Below are 20426 nucleotides of genomic sequence, written 5' to 3' on the forward strand. Positions count from 1 at the left end.
AGCTTATAATCGCTTAATTTGTGAGACGTAACAATAATAAATTATAAATTGTAGTATTTTGCATTTATTGTATATCAATTACATACTATATGATGTTACTAACATCATATAGTATATACAAATAACAATCTATTATTAAATAGTGTTTATTTATAATATTTATGATATTATGATTTAATATTATTTGATTCTGTCATCAACCTCAGCTTGCTTTACAGAGTGCTTGCATATCATGTTTGTTCTTTATAGCAACTTAGCAGGGCAGAATTATTATCTTGACAGATGAGGAAATTAAACCTGAGAGTTCTCAGATTTCAAAGGTGGAGGAGATCTTGGAGGTCCTTTCATCCAGCTTTTCTCATTCTACATAGAAAGGGAAACTAACTGGCCTCCAGTCCCACAGGGAGCAAGCAGCCGCTGTGGTACCTGGGTCTTCCAATTTCCAGTTCAGCAATTTTTTTTTTTTTTTTTTTTTTACTTCACCATACACCGCCTGCAGGCCCTACTGTGTTAAAAGAAACTTGAGAGAATGTGCATTTCTTTCTTTAGGAGAAATACTGCTGAACCCTGTCCTGCATGCTGGTTTATGAGCACACACAGGTATAGATAAGTCTCTTATTTTTATACTTTATTCTATGTTTAGAGAGAGACAGATCGATAAAGAGACGCACCACACGTGGATGTCACTAGGGAGGTAGAGGTGGAATTAGACTGGGCAGAGTCTCAAAAGGGACTTCCACTTTATCTGTATAGTTTTGGGTTTTTTTTAAATAAAAAGTATCTGAGGGGGAAAAAATTACCATCATCACAGCATTTGTTAATTTGAGGTGATGGGCAGGCAGTGAACTTGTAAAGATGATAAAGATTTGTTATATTCTTCATATTTTTAAGGTTTTAAAGTTGAAAACAAAGCCAAATGTGAATATTAAAAATAAGTTACGACCTACAGGACTATCATTTTATAAAGGGTATTTTAGGGGCGCCTGGGTGGCTCAGTCGGTTAAGCCTCCGACTTCAGCTCAGGTCACGACCTCACAGTCCGTGAGTTCGAGCCCCGCGTCGGGCTCTGGGCTGATGGCTCAGAGCCTGGAGCCTGCTTCCGATTCTGTGTCTCCCTCTCTCTCTGCCCCTTCCCCGTTCATGCTCTGTCTCTGTCTCAAAAATAAATAAACGTTAAAAAAAAAATTTTTTTTAAAGGGTATTTTATTTTACTTATTTATTTTAAGGTTTTTTGTTTGTTTGTTTTTGAGAGAGAGTGAGAGCAGGGAGGGGCAGAGAGAGAGGAAGACAGAGGATCTGAAGCGGCCTCTGTGCTGACAGCAGTGAGCCCGATGTGGGGCTCGAACTCACGAACCGTGAGATCGTGACCTGAGCCGAAGTGGGATGCTCAACCGACGGAGCCACCCAGGTGCCCCAAGGATATTTTAAAGAAAGAAAACTGGCACAGAAGAAGGAACAGAAAAAGAAATGAATACATGGTTCTTGGTGGATAAGTTGACATTAATTCTGTCTCTGCTCCAAGTCTTTCCTGTTGTGACATTAGCAGAATATTTCTTCTTTGCTCTGCATTTGCTACATCATTGGTTCCCTGGTGCACATTTTGAGCACTTCTAGTAACTCCAGCAGGAAAGTCAGGCCTCTCTTGTGAGTTATGGAACCGCTAGCGGCCCCTTGGTGACTGCACATCCCTGGTTCTGAGAATCTTCTGATGAAAGTGGAACAGAGTACAATGGTACAGAAAACTGTTCATTTAATAACACCAAATGTGTTATTTAAAATAAAATCGTAAATCATTAACCAAACTTACTGTGGCAGTCATTTTGCATATCTGCATTTGTCATACTATTATTTGTACACCTTAAACTTACACAATGTTAATATCAATAAAGCTGGTGGGGCACCTGACTGGCTCAGTCAAAAGGGCATGCGACTCTTTATCTCAAGGTTGCGAGTTTGAGCTCCACACCGGGTGCAGAGATTACTTGACTAAAAAACTTAAAATTATATATCGATAAAGCCAGAAAAAATAAAATAAAATACTGTGACACATTGGGAGAAAAACCACAGAATAGAGGAAAATTCTTTATATTTTAGTACCTTTAAACAAACAAACCAAAACCCCTGTAAAACAAATCACATCCAAAGAAATAGAGCCAGGAATGTGGTTTTAGAAGCGCTCTTTAATGAATGTGTAGGCAGAGGGTAGAATCCTGGCCTGAAGTAATACCCTGCTCCGCATCCCTTATTTGCTGGATGCCTTCGGGCATTCCGGAAGACCTTTTTTGGTCTCAGTCTTTGTAATGTAAACCAGAAATGGTCATATCTGACTTTCCTTCCCATTTGGTCATCCTGGAAATCAGATAGCTAATGAGGTGAAAGAAAACACTGATTAACAACCTAACTAAAAAAACATGGAACAGGAGAGAGATGGTAGGATTATCATCGCTGTTACGAATGCCTCCGAGACGTGCCGCGCTGTTACAGATCACTCTATGGTAATGTCATGGCTAAAGCCCACACGTGGGATAACGCCAGCATTGACCCAGTAATCTTGATATTACTCACAGAGGCCTCGCTAAGTGATAATCCAGTAGTTCTGTCATTACCAAGAAGAGCACTATCAAAAAATGTATGACCTCCTTCTTCTCACAAAGGAGAAGACTAGAAGCCACATTAGCCCTGAGGAATGAGGAGACACAGGGTCCAGTCTCCCTCTTCTCTAGCCAGCTCTGTGACTTTGGGTGATCACATACCACACCAACTTCACTGGGTTTCACTTCTTTCCTCTGTAGGATGAGTGCATTAAACAGAAACGGTCTCTAAGGCCTCTTCTTGCTCTTAACATTTGTGACAGTCAGCTAGAGTTTGAACCTTAGCTCCAATATTACCTGGTATCATCATTTTTGTCTTTGTAACCTGGCCTTTAGGGACTGTTCCCGGTCGTTCACGTCCTGACCTAGCTTGTAAGTGTTACAATAGAGTCAAGAATTTAGGATTTGAAGTTCGGCTCCCAGGAGACAATGGAAGGGCAGGACTCAGCAGTGCCCCGGCCCTAAGCATTGCCCTTTATTTGATTTGGCCACACAGTGAAGGTGTGACCAAACCTGGAAAACATTCTCTCACCTGGTCATGAGCTCTCTTGCCTGGATTCTATTTTATATCTTAGCACATGAGAAGAAATGACACATTCATTGCTTGGCCAGGAAAGGGAACTGTGTTGAAGTGGAAATGAATTTAAACCCCTGCTGGGTTATCTTGGAAGATACTGTGCTTAACTGAAAATGTGTCCATTCAGGTTGGCTTAGGCACTGCTGTGCCCTGGGCTGTGGTTCCTGGCTTCTGCTTCCGGGTGGCTGAACATTACCAGGGCAAAGCTCGCTGTGAGTCCACACACATCTATACGGCTGAACTTCAGTTGCGGCCGTCTTTGTTATTAATCCACAGCCCTTTCCATCTGTTGCTGACTACTTACCAGTTTACCCAGCAGCTGTTGTTAGCTCTCTCTGTTCTCCCCAAGTCCCAATCCACACTCCTGCTTCTTCTCTCAGCAGGTGTCCACCCTTGTTTTTACTTCCCTCCTCTCCATATTTACATCTCTCTGTGTTTTCCTCTTCCATCTCTATCTGTCTGCCCTGGCAGAGCTCACCTGCCATGTGCACTGATGATGCCAGTGATGGCAACGGTGATGGAGATAGTGATGTAATGGCAATCGTAATGGTGATGGCAATAGCGATACCAATAGAGATGATAATGCTGATGGAGTGACATGGGTGATGATAATAGAGTGACAATAGTAATGGTGGTGGTAAAGGTGATGGTAACGGTGATGATAATGGTGATGGTAATGGTGACGACAGTAGGGGGTCGTAATGGTGACGGCAATGGCAGCAGTGACGGTGATGGTAATAGTGATGCTCAGGGCTATGACGATGGTAGAAAGACTAGTAGCAGTAACGGTCACTGATGCGTTGTTTCGTGAATGCTTACTGTATGCTAGGAACTACGAAGAACAATTTAGGCCCAACTCTCGGGACAAGCCCGTTGCTCAGGTGTAGCCATCCCAGCTTTAACGATGAGGACCTTGAGGGTGAGAGAGGATTAAGTATTTGCCCCCAGCCCCCAGCTCACAAGTCGCAAACTGGAATTCAAACCCATTTTGACACGAACTCTGAAACCTGTGCCCTCAGCCTCTGGGCAGTGCTCCTTCCCATCCCTGCCTCCGTCCAGAATGCAGAGCACAATCATATTGATATGGCTGCTACTCCATAAATATGGCTGAACTGATTTTAACTCATCCCACCCCGAATCCTAGTGGCAATGAGATGATCTGCAAGGACTTGAGTGACAATATTACTTCCTCTGTAGAGGAATGTTTTCAAAAAGGGAAGGGTGTGTTGTGACCACACAGAGAATGTTCTCTTTCCAATAATGTTCTGGACATCTGTACAGCACCTAACAGTTTACAGAGGGGTCTGGCAACTCTTAATCCCATGTCAATCCTCATAACGTAAACAAGAAAAGATTGTGACTTCTCTTTTTAGAGTTGAGGAAACTGAGGCTGGAGCCTGTTGTCCACTGTGACCCAGCTGACAAGCCTCACATTATGCCTAGAACTCACGATGCCTGATTCCTACCCCCGTGTCCTACAAGGCAGTCCACAGCCCAATTGGCACTCACTCTATACCCTCCTTTGCTCCACATGAATGAAGACTAAGAACCATTGTATTTTTAATAATGATTCTTTTCTCCTAACAGGATAATTAATGCCTTTTATAAAGCCAGCTCTTAGTGTAGCAGAAATGGCCCATTAGGTGCTGGGAAACAAAATGGTGTTTCAGTCAGCTAGAAACTGTCCCCTGGTGAGGGTCACGGCATTATATCACCTGCTCACAGGAGCACCTGTGTGGCCAGAGCTGGATCTGTGTACCTGTAAAAGGTTCTTGTGTATCCCGTGCCCTTGTGAGGACTTTACTCGTGCACCCCATTCACACCCTGGCCTACTGACCATGGTACAGGCTCCTATTCCACCAAGAAGGGAGGAGCATTCTGTGTCTCAAACTTCCAAGAAGCAGGTGTCTCTGGTCGGCAGATAATCCCACCAAAGTGGCTGCCCAAGTTTCCCCTGCAGTGACCCTGGAGCTCCAGCTGCTGGGGCCTTATGGTCAGTCCACTGTGTAGAGGAACCTGGAGAGTGACAGGGAACTCTTGAGTCAACGCGGTGCCATGGAGGGGAACCATCTGGATTAAAAACAGACGTTCAGGTAGGTTGGCTTTCTTATTACATTATTTTTATTAAGCAAATAAAGGAAATGCATTGATTCTTGTACAGAAATGGCCAAGCAGATGCAGGGGATACTGGCTCCAAGTATCCCTATGAGGTCATTCAGGAGCTGCCCGTGCCGCTGTTCCCAGGCCAGTGTCTTTGGGTCGGCTTTATTCTCAGGCAGGTTTTCCTTAAGTGGTGCCTTAAATTTAACCAGTATAGCAACTCAGTCATGGCAGGACCAAAGAGTGCTTGTCTTCCAGAAGTTCCAACAAAATGTCAGGGAGTGTCCATCCTTGAGCCAGTCATTATGGCCAGGGGCTCTGATTGTCCAGGTTTGTGTCACATTGGGTGGAGATTACCGTCCCGTTTTGTAGATGAGAAAATTCTGAGTGTCAGAAAAATTAAGCGATGTTCCCCCATCATACAACCTATACAACCAGTAAGAGGCAGCTGGAAGCCTGAGTCTCCGACCACAGCTCACCCTACAGCTACCTTTCACCAACAGTGGATGCATCTTTGCATCTGTAGCTAGATCAGTTAGTCCAGAATGTTTGTCTTTGTTCAGAGTTCGGGGACAGCCCTTGAGACAGCCTTTTCTTTCACTTACTACATTTCTCTAAGACGTCTGAGGCTTGAACCACTTCCTCTTGTGCCTTACTGTTTTTGTGCTTAGGCGGTTTCAGAATACTCAACACCCTCTGTGTTGCTCTGTCTCCCCTGCGATCTCAGGAACGTCGTCTTTGTTCATCTCTGGATCCCCACCACCTAGCTTCATTGCCTGGCACATAACAGACACTCCATCCATGTGGGCTGTATGAACAAACACATAAATGCCCCATTGGCCCCTTTGAAGGACTCTTTCTGAGCAGAGGCCCAACAGCCCCTTGCCCGCGTCTTGGTTGCTCTCCCTTACTTTCAGAACCGGATGGATTATGTCACAAAAATCTTGCTGAATTTTCAGGACCGTCCCTGACTTGAACCGAGGAACGGCCCTGCCTCACTCCTTGTGCACAAATACTAACCCATCATTGCATCCTGCTTGGGACTCAGAATAACATATGAAAGAGCTTTGGGACAAATAATGAGCATTTTCAAACCGAGACAGCTGTTTCGCTCTCCCAGTGAACACAATATGTTGCCCATCCTTTCAACACTACGGAATTAAACCATTAGAAACAGTTTTCATCTGGTTCTCCTAAATATCCTGGCATTTAAAGGCAACTAGTTTTCCTTTATGTTGTATTTTATTTTTACAACTCTTGAGAGAAATGCTGCTTTAATTTAAAAAAGCTGTCTAAGTGAGCCTGGAGCCCAAGTTTTTGATGTAATTATGCACCGAGAATTCTTCCTAACAGTGAATGGCTCAGAAAGGCAACCTCATCCCTGGGGGCAGTTAGCCTTGCAGAGGCCTGGGTGAGTCACAGTGGCTGTGCTGAGTGATAGGCGGTTCCAACTCTGTGCCAGATGCCCAGGCTACATAACTCCCCGTGCGGCACTCCCTGCTCCCAGGTCCGTGGTTCAACTCCTTGGCTGCAAACTGTATCACTGTACAGGTTTAGGGGAAGAAATGTGGCAGATACAGAGAACCTTGCCCCCACCCCCTCCCCTGCTATCCCCTGTGCAGGGCTTATGGGGATTCTAGAAGGGGCCTGTAGCTTTATGTCTCCCTGGTGCTCAGGGAGTGCCTTGTATATCAAAGGTAGTCAGTATCTCTCTGAACAGGGCAGGGAGATAAACATGGGTGGAGATGATAATTTGGTGAAATAGATAGTTCTGGGACTTATTTAGGGCTTTCAGAGGTAAGGCTTTTCTGTCAAGCACTAGAAGCTGGTTTGGATGATCTGGGTTCTCGCTAAGGTCTTACTGCTACCCAGCTAGTTGGCTTTGGGCAGATTACTTTCTGTCTTTGTTCTGGGGGTGAGAGGATGATTTGATCCTTAAGAGTCTGCAATTCAAAGCTTAACGCAACTGGGTAAAGAAAGCTTTGAAAAGGAAGAGATCTCTGGGCTTTTCTGGCTCCCAGCAAGAATTGCCACAGGGTCTTGAGATGGACACCTAGTCAGATGATCTGTGCTTCCTAGGACCCCGGGGGAGGTGGTCATGAGTTTGTTCATTACCAGCAAGATCGGGCCAATACCCCCCACCCCCACCACTGCCTCTCTGAGTGGAAGCTTCTCTTACATCTAATTTTCCTGCTGGATTATATTAGTTTCCTGTTGCTTCTGTAACATATTACCACACATTTAGTGGCTTACAGCAACACAACTTTCATATCTTACAGTCCTGGAGGTCAGAAATCCAAAGTCGGTCTCACTGGGCCAAAGTTAAGGTATCAGTAAGGCTGGTTCCTTCTGGAGGCTTTAGGGGAAATTCATTTCCTTGCCTTATGGCCCCTTCCTCCATCTTCAAGAGCCAGCAGTGTGGCATCTTCTTTGGTCTCTCACCTCTGCTTCTGTCCTCGTATCTTCTCTCCCGGACTCTGATCCCCCTGCCTCCATTTTATAAGGACTCTTGTGATTACATTGGGCCCAGGATAATCTCTCCATCTCATCACCCTTAACTTAATCACATCTGCAAAGTCCACTTTACCATGTAAGGTGCTGGCCGTGGGGCTTGATCCTATGACCTTGGGATCGTGACCTGAGTGAATTCGGAAGTCTGAGGCTCAACTGACTGAGCCACGCAAACACCCCCATAAGCAATATTTTTAACACAAAGCCAGGTGTGCTAAGTGATGTAACAGTGACAGACTCAGATAGCAGGAATATAAGAAGGTGACATTAGTTCCAGCCATCACATGGCCCAATTTTCGGCTTAGAAATATGATTGTTATATGTACCTGAATTTTAGGTTATTAACTTTTGTAGGCTAAGGATTTTAGGGCTTTATTTTCTGCTTTCTTTTAATTTTTTTAAATGTTTATTTATTTTTGACAGACAGAGACAAGAGCGCAAGCAGGATGGAGGCAGAGAGAGAGGGACAGACAGAATCTGAAGCAAACTCCAGGCTCTGAGCTGTCAGCACAGAGCCAGACGTGGGGCTCGAACTCACTAACTGTGAGATCATGACCTGAGCCGAAGTCGGAAGCTTAACCGACTGAGCCACCCAGGCGCCCCTCTTTCTTTCTTTTAAATAGGATGGTGTGTCTTTTCCTTTTTAAGCCTCTTTAGTTCAAAAGAGGTATCTGGCTCTGATGATTCATGTGAAATCGCTTTTGCTTAAGGCTGGTTAAGGTTGGAGACAATCTGAATTTGCTAGACACAGCAGATGTTGGGAAGAAAATCAAGTGAGACTTCTCATTTCATGCTGCATCTGAATGGGTAACTTCTGTAACCTGGGCCGTACTACAGAAGAGCACTTGTTTCTTGTGGCTGACCTACAAATACCCAGCAAGGTTGGCTTTCCTGGTTGGAAAGACCATTCTTCCTCGTGTGTTCTTTCCGAGGCAAAGGGGCATCTCCTGTGAGAACTCCCTGCGGCCCAGAACACAGTTTTAGAAAATACAGCTGACTTCTCTGGGAAAAACAAAACCAACCTTGTCTTACCCTGGTCATGGAAACTAAGTTGGCACCTCATTATCGCCTTGTTAGCAGGGACTGGCTATGTTGTGGACAAATCTGGTAGGAACGGTTGGCCCTGTGTGGGCAGGGTTTTGAGTTAAGCTTAATTGCTCTTCTAAAGCTCAGCTACTTAATATGACACAAGTAGAAATCTATCATCAGACTCTTGACCACCCTCCTTTCCCTTCATAGTCTCACCTACGCAGACAATTAGCGCCTCCCCACCTCTGTGGCTGCCATGATTTGTGCCTGGGCCACACTGGGGCCATCAAGGCTTGGCTGCACCCAGCACAACTACCCAGAGGAGGAAAGGTTTGTAATCACCTTTAACCGTGACTCCCCCAGGCCTCCAATATCTTCAAATGCAGTCAACCTGTTCTGTCCTGGGAGCACAGTAGGGCTGCCGGCTGGGTGAAGATGACGTCTCCTTAATGACTTATACAAGTTCTCGATTTCTCACAGAATGGGAAAGAGTAATCCAGAATCATTTTCATCTGGCTCTGACATGTATTTTGCACTTGTATTTGAATGTTGGTGTGTCTGATGTTCTGAGAACTCACTTCAGACAGAGCCATGGAGCAGCCCATGAGGAGAGGGTGTCCTCAGGGATAGCTGAAGAACTGCATCCCTAACCACATCTGCCCCTTCTCTTCTTTTCAAAGCCTGGCTGGGGTTTGAATCCCACACCTGTATTCACCAACAGTTGAGTGTTCACAGGAAGGTCACCTAATCTCTCTTGGTTTTAGATTGTTACTTTGCAAATTTGGGGTGAACATTTTCTACCCTGGAGGACTAATGGAGCTATCAAATGGGATGACAGGCTGAGCACTGATCACACAGGAGTATTGCGTGCAGTAAATGTTAGGCTCTCTCCTGCTCCCTTTCCTCCCTACCACCTCCACACCTCCTCCCTGCACCCCACCTTTCTCTCAGAGCAGTGCAAAGTGCTGGCCTTAGCAGAAGCTCTCTTTCCTCACAATGTCTCCAAAATGGGAGGGTTGTGACATGACACACACATTTCACATCTCCCCTTTTTTCCTCACCGTGCCCACTCCCAGACTCTTTTCTTTGTTCCATCAGACTTCTGTACAGAACCTATGACAGTGCGGACCTTGTCTGAAGTGTCCCTGCCTTGCAGTTTCTTCCCCATACTGAATGTATGACTGGGTTCTCCATGGTAATCCCAGTTTCAAGTGCGCAGTCCTGTTCTTCCCATTTTAACAAGTCCTGGAAATTCTAGTTCATCCACATCCCAAACACATTTCCCTGATTACCCACTACCCAGAAGGGGAGCTGAAGACGCAGAAAATGTGGTCTTACAAAAGGGCCCTGACAATGGTAACCACACATCCAATCTTATATTGGTCAAGAAAACACCATAACCAACCAACAGAGTTCCCATAACCAACCAATAGAGTTGCCATGAGAGGCACATGTCAGACAGAGCACCCCCACAATAAGCTTCTGTGAGAGCCTGCCACTGCTGACGACTTCAAATTCAGATTCTTCGCTTGCAATTTTTATGTTATTCCTCATGCCAGTTGGGTTTGAGAGTGGGTTGAAGGGACCTTGATTCTTGTTTTTGGATGTGAAATGAGGATCAGGATGAAAATGTGTTTGGCACAAAAATGCACATGATATACTCTGGATGCAAGTTTGTAGCCTGCTTTTTCTTTCACTTCACATATAGACTATATGGATTTACTCCTGTTGCTAATTTTTTGTTGTTGTTGCAAACAGTGACTTGACCAAATTCACAACCGTGTCTACTGTTGGCAAGATGGTGTAGGGCTTGAACGGAGAGAACAGATACCAAGGGGGATTTAGTGGGCTGGAATGTTTTCTATCTTAACCTTGGTGTTGGGTGCACTTTTTTGAATGGACTTAAATATTACAGAGTAAAGTAGAAATTTACGATAGTAAATGGTTCCTTAACATCTTGTTATATAGGTATAATGTACTTTGTTTAAACCCTCCCATCACCCCCATTATCAGATATTTGTAATTTTCAACTTTGGACTCTTGAATAATGTAGTATTATTAAACATCTTTGGGCATCAAGTTATGTCTGCATTTTAGCTCATTTTCTTAGGATAGTTTTACAGAATTGAATTATTGGGTCAAAGAGTATGTTGTAATGAGTAGATATTACCAGACTATCTTTTAACAAAGTCACACAAATGTAGATTATCAATACCATTGTGTCCACTCCACCTTATCTTACCAGTCCTGAATGCTGTTACTAAAAAAAAAAAAAAAAAAAAAAAAAAAAAAAAAATGCTATTTTTCTAGGCAAAATTTTTTTTTTTCTCATGGTGATAGCTTGTATCTCTGATTAGCAGTGAGGTTGACCATTCTGTCATAAAATAATTTTTCCATCCGAGTTTTTAAAACGTTGACATGTATGCATGAGTACAGGCTTTTTGCAGACTCATATATAGGTGGGCCCTGGGTTTTATATGAGACGTGGGGACCACAGATGAACAAAGAAAGAGCCCCTTGTTCCCTGGGTGAAAACTAGCTGTGCATCTAGACTTTTTGTGTTTCTGCAGTGCCGCCAAGCTCCTGGACAAGAACCCGTTCTCGGTCAGTAACCCGAACCCTCTGCTTCCTTCGCCCGCCAGTCTCCAGCTGGCCCAGCTACAAGCCCAGCTCACCCTCCACCGGCTGAAGCTGGCACAGACAGCTGTCACCAACAATACCGCAGCCGCCACGGTCCTGAACCAAGTCCTCTCCAAAGTGGCCATGTCCCAGCCTCTCTTCAACCAGCTCAGGCATCCGTCTGTGATCAGCGCCCCCCAGAGCCATACGGGGGTGCCTCAACATGCTGCGGCCATGCCCAGCGCCCGGTTTCCCTCGAATGCCATTGCCTTCTCACCCCCAGGCCAGACGCGAGGCCCGGTACCCTCTGTGAGCCAACCCCCCAATGCGGTGGTGATGCATCCTTTCAGTGGAGTCCTGCCTCAGACCCCTGCCCAGCCAGCAGTCATCCTGGGCATTGGCAAGACTGGGCCTGCCCCTGCTGCAGCAGGATTCTATGAGTATGGCAAAGCCAACTCCAGCCAGGCATATGGCTCTGAAACAGACAGTCAGCCCAGCTTCCTGCCAGCCACAGCCTCTACCACGGGCAATGTGACCTATGAAGGGCACTACAGCCACTCAGGGCAAGATGGCCAAGCTGCCTTTCCCAAGGACTTCTACGGACCCAACTCCCAAGGGTCGCATGTGGCAGGTGGATTTGCGGCCGAGCAGGCCGGGGGCATGAAAGGCGAGGTAGGTCCCCTGCTGCAGGGTCCAAACAGCCAATGGGAGACCCCCCACGGATTCTCTGGCCAAAGCAAGCCCGATCTTACAGCAGGCCCTAGCCTGTGGCCTCCACCCCCCAGCCAGCCCTATGAGCTCTATGACCCCGAGGAGCCCACCCCAGACAGGACCCCTCCTTCTTTTGGGGGTCGGCTAAACAACAGCAAACAGGGTTTCAGCAGTGCCCGGAGGCGGGCCAAGGAGGAGCAGGCAATGCTGTCCGTGCGGCCCCTGCAGGCTCATGAGCTGAATGACTTTCACGGTGTGGCTCCCCTTCACCTCCCACACATCTGTAGCATCTGCGACAAGAAGGTGTTTGATTTGAAGGTGAGTCCTGCGAGATAGCCTGGGAGCCACCGCTGGAGCCCGGGGGTGCTCCCCGCCACAACCCTGCTCTTTGCTACTCAAGAGCGAGGAACTGTCACCTTCGGGGACTAGGTGGCAGCATTTTGCCATCAGTTCCCTTGATTAAAATTATAGGGGTTAGAACCAAAATTCATTTCAGAAATGTATCAGGGCCAGTCCCTTGCTTTAAGGCAAGGAAGAGATTCTTTCCCATGTTTATGGATGAGAAAGCTGTGGCCGAGTCGGGGATCAGGTGACCCCACCTGGGTGACAGAGAAGGGACTCAAGGCCTGGTCTCCTGCCTCCTTGAGGAGGACTCTTCCTGCGAGGTATGCCCAGAGTACATTGTACGGAGTATGGAAGGGGAGGAAAACGCTGGAAGAATTTTGGATGAGGGCAAGAGAGCACCTCTCAGGTGAGATCTGGACACATTTTGTAGAGTGCCTCAGCTTCCCATCTGCAAGACAGAGATGGGGCCTCATCGTACCTTCCCAGTGGTTGTAATACGCTTTGGGCCCCTTAAGCAAAGGTTCATTATAGTATAAATCCACGCCCCCATCCCCCGCCAAAACGTGTTAGTGATGCAGTGGAATACTCCAGAGCAATAATGATTCGGACAGCTAACATATATTAAATCCTTTCCATATGTCAACAGTAATCCTGGGAGGTAGATACTATTATTATTCTCATGTTGCAGATGAGAAAACCGAGGCCCAGAGAGAGGAAAGGACTTGCCCAGGGCCCCAATGCTAGAGAGTGGCAGAGTGGAGATTCCAATGCGGGTCTGGCTCTCCCAGAACCGGTGCCACTTGAGCACTGGGCTGTGCTGCCTCTCTTCTCTCATCCCATCTGCAGAGCATAGTGATCCCCATGTAATGGAAGTCACACCACAGTGTGTCCTTCACCTCTGCTTGGGTCACGTTGTGCAGGTGCATCCCCGTCACCCACGGGGAGGGGGCTGGCTGACACTGGGAGGTGATGGCGGATTTCATCTCATAAGCCTTTCTTAAGGCTTTGCAGCTCAGATTTTCCCAACCAGACGTAGAAATGGGTGGGGTCTCTCTGGGAGAGGAGGGAGGGAGTGGGAGGTGGGAGGTGCCATGGGACTAAGGGTGCCCGGAGAGAGGAGGAGAGAACCCGACTTGGGATTCCGGGCTTCTGTCCACGATGAGCGAGGGATATGCGGGTCTGGCCGATGGAGTGAGGGCTAGATGGGAAGGCAGGTGTGGAGAGGAGCCAGGAGGGAGAGGAGGAGCAGAGGGAGATGTGTTTGCAGGGTTGGTCCAGTTTCTGGGCTCTGAGCCTCCTGCCTGATGGGGAAGCCTGTACTCATCCCTTACCTTCTCATGGACTCAGTTCTGCTTCAGTCATTTTTCCTTTCCTTCCGGTTTAGGACTGGGAGCTGCATGTGAAAGGGAAACTACATGCTCAGAAATGCCTGGTCTTCTCTGAAAAGTAAGTGCTGGCCGAGAGAACAGGTCCGTGCATGTGTTCAGCAGGTAATCATTGAGCACCTACTGTGTGGCACATTCTTTTTTAGGTGCTGGGGAAACAGAGAACAAAACAGGAAAATGACCCTGTCCTCAAGGAGCCTATACTTAATGGTGGGGGTTGGGGGGGCAGGAAGCAGATGATAAAGAAAATAAGCAAGTGAATTATATAGCATCCCTGGTGGTAAATCCTAAGCAGAAAACAGCGTCAGGGCAGGGGCAGGAAGCGTGTGTGTATACACATGTGCACTTGCAGGGGCTGGTCCTTGCATTTTATTTTATTGCTTTTTTTAAAAGTTTATTTATTTTGAGAGAGAGAGGAGGGCAGGGGCAGGGAGAGAGGGAGAGAATCCCAAGCAGTCTCCCCGCTGTCAGTGCGGGGCTTGATCCCACAAACCATGAGATCATGACCTGAGCTGAGATCAAGAGTCGGACGCTTAACCAGCTGAGCCACCCAGGAGCCCCTGGTCTTTAAATAGGGTGGCCGAGGAAAGGCCTCAGTGAGGACACCTCAGGAGGTGGGGAATGAGCCCCTGGCTGTCTGGCGGACATGTACCCCCAGCAGAGGGAACAGCAAGTTGGAAACTTGATGTGGCTTTGGGATGCTCAGACAGCAGCAGTGTGACCAGAGCAGAGTACTGGAGTGAGGAGCCAGAGACGTGCCAGGGACTGGTCCTGAGCTCCTGGGCTTGTTGTGAGGACTTTTGTTTTGCTTTGAGAGTGAGGGCTGAACAAAGGAGTGGTGCCCTCTGGCTCCACTGAGCGGGGCCTTGGCTGCTGGGCTGAGAATAGACAGGAGTGGGTTGTGGGCAGACCAGTAAGCAGGGGGCTGTGGTAACGCGGGCAGAGAAGAGGTCACATGACCTAGGGTGTGACCAGCCTGCTGGAGTGAAGTGATCTGAAATGAGCACATTCCAAAGGCTCCCCTTTCTTATTCACAATAACCAGTGGGTGGAAGTAACCCAAATGTCCACCGACAGATGAATAGGTAAACAATGTGTTATATCCCTACGCGGGAATATCATTCAGCCTGAGGAAAGGGACTTCTGACACATGAAGCGACACATGGCTGAACCTTGAGGACATTGTGGTCCATGAGGTAAGCCAGTCACAAACGGACATGTACTGGATGATTCCACTTACAGGAGGAGCTGCAAGAGTCAGAAAGTAGAATGGTGGCAGCCAGGGGCTCAGGCAGGGGAAGAGGGGTGTTTGTTTTCTAATGGGGGCAGTTTCCGGTTTGCAAGACGAAGAATCCTGGACTTGGACGGTGGGGACGGCTGCACAACAGTATGAATGTGCTTCATGCCCCTGAACTGTACGCTTAGAAATGGTTACGATGGCAAATTTTATGTATATTTGATCGCAACTCAAAAACTAATTTCATAAGGGTCTCCCTTTTCTGGCTCCCTCTTTTTTTGTTGCGGTAAAGGTCACGTAAGACTCACCATTTTAACCAACTTAGGGTACGGTTCAGTGGTATTTAGCAGAGTCACAAGGTTGTGCAGATATCATCACTATGTGGTTCCCGAACATTTTCATTACCCCCGAACCCCATACCCGTTAAGTGCTCATTCCCTTTCCCCCTCCCTTGTAGACTGGCAACCACTAATCTGCTTTCTGTCCCTATGGATTTGCCTCTTCTGGACACTTTGTGGAAATGGAACCATTTAATAATATGGCCTTTGATTTCTGGCTTTTTTCACTTAGCAAAATATTTTCAGGGTTCATCTATGTTGTGGTATTTACCACATTTTTATGGCTGAATAATATCCCATTATATGTATATTACCACATTGTGGTTATCCCTTCATCTTTTGATCTATATTTAGGTTGTTTTTTCACCTTTTGGCTATTGTGAATAGTGCTAATATGAACATTCGTGTACAAATGTTTGAACATTTTTTTTAAGTTCATTTATTTTGAGAGAGAGAGAGAAAGAGAGAGCATGGGAAGGGCAGAGAGAGAGAGAGAAGAAGAGGATTCTAAGCCACTGAAGGGCTTGATCTCATGAACTGAGATCATGACCTGACCAGAGATCAGGAGTCAGATGTTTAACCGACTGAGCCACCCAGGTGCCCCTGAACATTTATTTTTAACTATTTTGGGCCTTTGGCTGGGAGTGGAATTTCTGGGTCCTATGGTAATTCTTCGTTTAGCTTATTGAGTTACTGGTTCCCCTTTTCCACCTCTCTCCAGTGCTGGCATCCGGTGTATACTCGGTTCAGCAGAGGGAACGCTGGGTGCCTCTCCCAACAGCACAGCCGTTTATAATCCTGCTGGGAACTCTGAAGGTGAGTAAGGCCCTTCAGGTCAGCCACTTGAAGCAGAAACCAACTTCCCAAAGGCTTACTATGTCACATCCTTAATAGCCAAACTTCCCTGATGTGCCGTGTGTGTGTGTGTGTGTGTGTGTGTGTGTGTGTGTGTGTGTATAGCAGACAGATCCCAAGACACTAAAATGTATTTGCCTACGCTCTAGGCTCTTAGAGACATAAAGCTTTGTTGGTTACCAACATGCCCAGGGGTAAAATCACACCAATCACTAATCAATGTATTGAGAGGAAATTTTAATTTTTTTCTTCCAATTTACATCCTAATCAAGACTTTTTTTAAAAAAAAAAAGTTTATTTATTTTGAGAGAGAGAGAGAGAGAGAGAGAGAGAGAGAGTGCAAGTACGGGAGAGGGAGAGAAAGAGAGGATCCCAAGCAGAGTCTACACTAACAGGGTGGGGCTTGAACTCAAGAACCACAAGATCATGACCTGAGCCGAAACCAAGAGTCGGATGCTTAACCAACTGAGCCACCCAGGTGCCCCCATCTTAATCATGATTTTTGAAGGTAAAGCAAATGACTAGGATTTCACACACTTGGTGTAATTTATCATTTAGATTATGCCTCAAACCTTGGATCATCGTATGCGGCCATTCCAGCAAGGTCATTTGCTCAGTCAAATCCTGCGTTTCCTTCGGCTTCCCCGGGGACAAACGTGAGTACAGAAGCATGTTCTCCACTGTCATAGTCATCATCAAAGCATTTGTGTCACCCGCTATTCCTGGGTGTAGAGGTGCAAAGGATGCTGGGATGAAGTTGGCACAGATGTGGCTTTGTGTAGGGCAGGAAACTGTGTCCTGTGGGCAGAGGTCAATGGGTGTTTTCTTCAGTCCAGCTAGCATTGAAACACACACACACAAAACTGACATGCGTTGCTAAAATCGAAAGCACACATAGACTTTCTAGCATTCAGCATTGGTTTAAGGGGGAAAAAAGGTTTGAGCTTTTGTATGTATGTGTGTGTGTAAGACTTTTTGCTATTTTATTCACGTGGATTATTTCCTATGATGGGTAATTCTGGAAGTTGAACCAGAAAGAGAAAATGTGTTTGAAAGTAAGGACCATGCAGTGATGGGATTTGTTGGCCCCTTGGGGAAATAGTTGCTTCTGTGAAATCCTTGTTTTTAGTTGTGTTTTCATTTCTCTCTCTCTACAACATGCTCTCCAGTCCCTCAAAACTCAAAAGCTTCATTCCCCCTTTGCCTACTTATTGTGATAATTTCCCTTTCCTCTTGGTTTTTCTGTTTGGTCACCACATGTAGCCTCTTCCCCCAGAAGCTTCTACTCCAGAACACGTGGAGGGAGGTGGGAGAGGCAGAACCAGAACCGACTGTGGAACAAAATGTGTGGCCCAGCCCTGCCAGAGGGCGCGTGTCTGTGTGTTCGTGGCCATGCCTGGATTTCTTTCAGTTTGTGGTGTGAGCAGTTGTAGCCTCTTTCTCCTCATGCGACGAGTGAGCACGAGCTCGGGTGCCGTCCCCTCCACGTGTGGGGGTGTTCATGCAGAGCTTCGGAAGGGCAGGCTGAGAAGTGTAGGCGTTAGGCCCCCCCGGGGATGAGTGAGTGGGGAGGCCTGCCTGGGCGGAGATTTCTGTTTGCGTGTGTCTGGCTGTGTGTGATGTTTAGCGGGAGAAGCACCCTGAGACAGAGCTCTGGTCTGGAAGCCCACGCACGTTTTGGTGAAAGAGAATTTTGTGGTTTCCCTCTCTGTGCTCACCGCGCTGAGAGCCACGCCCAATCGGTGCAGCTTTGGGTCAGTCCTGGGAGGGTAGTAAGGCCTGTCATTTGTCTTTGACCTTGTGTCTGGACAGGGGTGTGGGCGGCTCCAGCACCACCCCCACCCCAGCGTCTGTTTCCCACTGTGGCGCGTCTGTGCCCAAAACCCTGCTCTGAGATCTTAGCACGGAGGGGAAGGGGACTGTGACCAGATGGGCAGGCAGTGAGAGGTGGGCCAGGGATCTGGGCAGGGAAAGCGAGCTGATGTCCACTGAGCCCCTTTGTAAAGGGGAAGGGACTGAGCGGCAGAGGAGAAGTGAGAGCAGGACGACTCCTCTGCGTGTGTCCCGTCCCCAACCCCACCCTCCGGCACTGATCAGGGAACAAGAAGCCCTTCCTTGTGGATGTGGAGCCAAGAGACCTGAGTTCAAACCCTACTCTGGAGCACACAGGCTCAGTGGCTGCGGGCAAGTCACTTCATTACGCTGAGGCTCCCTTTCAAATGGGGACAATAACTCCCCTAATAAAGACTTTTGAAAGTAAAGCAAACAGCTGCGTTCTTACCAGACTTGTGTAATTGACCGTTTTGATGATGCCTCAAATCTCGGAACACTCACACCATCCAAGCAGAGCCTCCTGATAGGTGTTCAGAGCCCAAGGGTGGGAGCGAGGCTGAGGGCAGACCAAAGCGGTCATGAGGACTGAACGTGACACGGATGGAGAGTGATGTGCTAGCCGCACAGTGTGTAAGAAGCACCAATGGCTGTTACTAAGCAGCAAATCCTTTTAACCGCTTGTGGGAACCTATCCTGTCCCAGGCCACGTCGTCACGTGACTGCCCCATAGCCATGGCCGGCCCAGGGGAGAACCCCTGTGACCTTGGGCAAGTCTCAGTATGTGGTGTTTCTCCTGCACAGATCTGTCTGGTAATTCCTGTGGTCATGTCTGCTTCCTCTAGAGACATGGCCAGGCTCCCATGGAAGCACTCTTCTTCCTCATGCCACAGGCACAAGCGATCTGATGATATGTGTTGATAATGATTCACGATAATTCGTGTTAATACTCGGAAGCTCTGAGTGCAGCTTCCTCCAAACGCCTGGAAATAGGAGTTCATCCGGCTTGAGCCTGAGGAGGAGCAACACAAGGAACACTTTGCTTTCTGCACTGGCAGCCAGCAGGAGATGGGGACCTCAGGGCATTGTAGGCTGATGCTGATGACGATGGCTAACATTTATACAGTGCTTACTAATTTCTTAGCATCTTGGTTTGTATTTTCTCATTTAATCCAGACAGCCCTGTGAGGTGGGGAAACCAAGGCACAGAGAGACTAAGTGCTTTGCTTAAAGTCTTATAGCTGATGGCTTTAATGGAAGTGCTGGGATTTGAACCCAGGTGACCTGACTCTAGATGCCTCCCTTGTAACCATCAAGCCCTGCTGCTGCCTTTTGAGGGTTTCTGAGTTTCCTTCCTTGCTATGAGTCTCTCTTTAGTGAGCCCACTCCTCTCCCCTCTATCCACTTCCACTCTACACGCTGCTCAGTGGGATCTGAATCTGCCTTGAGGATGGCAGTGACTTCTTGGGCCTCAGCTAGACATCAGCCATGGAGCAAGGCAAGGAGACCAGTGAGACCTGGCACCCAAATTCTGTACTGTGACAGTGTCCCCCAAGATGAGCTGTTTGGAGACATTTTCTACAGATCCAGTGAAGGGGAGAGTCGTCACCTGACTGGTCTTATAAGTTCTGTGAGGTCTTGTTCGTCACATGAGCCTTCCCCAGGACATCTAGGGGACAAGAACAATGGCTGCCCCAACCAGTCCCTGTATCATCAGTGCCTGCATGGGCACATTCTTCTACCTGATTCTGGTCCATCGAATGCACTTGTGTCTGTCTTTAGGAGAACTGGAAATACACGAATACTGACATTTGAAGAGAAGCTGAGAAGTGAAGAGCTGATTAATTGGCTACAGAAAGATGCTTTGCAAGGCTCGGTTAAGTAGCAGGGGAGTCCTTCGGAGAAATTATTGATTCTTTTTTCTGCCTACAAGTCCCAACCTCCAAAGATAAATGAATACATCAAAGGGTAATTACTCTGTTACCAAAAGACACTTTGTGAGGCTGGAGGAGTGGCCAGTGGGCTCCTTTTGCATATACATCTCTACTCTTTTTTCTGCTTGCATAATTCATGCTCTTTGTGAAAATTCAAATGGATAAGAAATATTTCATGAGGACAGGGAAATTTCCTCCATTATCCCCCTCCCAGCCCTCATACAAAACCCATAAAAGCTTTGACGCATTTTTCCTCCAGAAATGTTTTCTGGTTCTGTGCCGGGCTTTTTCAGTCCCATTCTACTTACAGACATCTTTTCAGAAACGCATTTGGTTGAGTAAAGCCAGAACCAGCCAGGACTCCA

General features: G+C 47.1%; 1 protein-coding gene across 1 annotated transcript in view; it reads left to right on the plus strand.

Moving 5' to 3' along the window:
* Positions 1–20426, plus strand: part of RBM20 (RNA binding motif protein 20) — a 195877-nt gene that overhangs the window by 130391 nt on the left and 45060 nt on the right. Inside the window, exons 2-5 of the mRNA XM_047826515.1 lie at positions 11379–12456; positions 13868–13929; positions 16164–16258; positions 16856–16953. Of these exons, the coding sequence (XP_047682471.1) occupies positions 11379–12456; positions 13868–13929; positions 16164–16258; positions 16856–16953 (1333 nt within the window). The remainder of the gene's footprint in view (positions 1–11378; positions 12457–13867; positions 13930–16163; positions 16259–16855; positions 16954–20426) is intronic.

The sequence above is a fragment of the Prionailurus viverrinus genome, chromosome D2, assembly GCF_022837055.1.
Source record: "Prionailurus viverrinus isolate Anna chromosome D2, UM_Priviv_1.0, whole genome shotgun sequence".
NCBI lineage: Eukaryota > Metazoa > Chordata > Mammalia > Carnivora > Felidae > Prionailurus > Prionailurus viverrinus.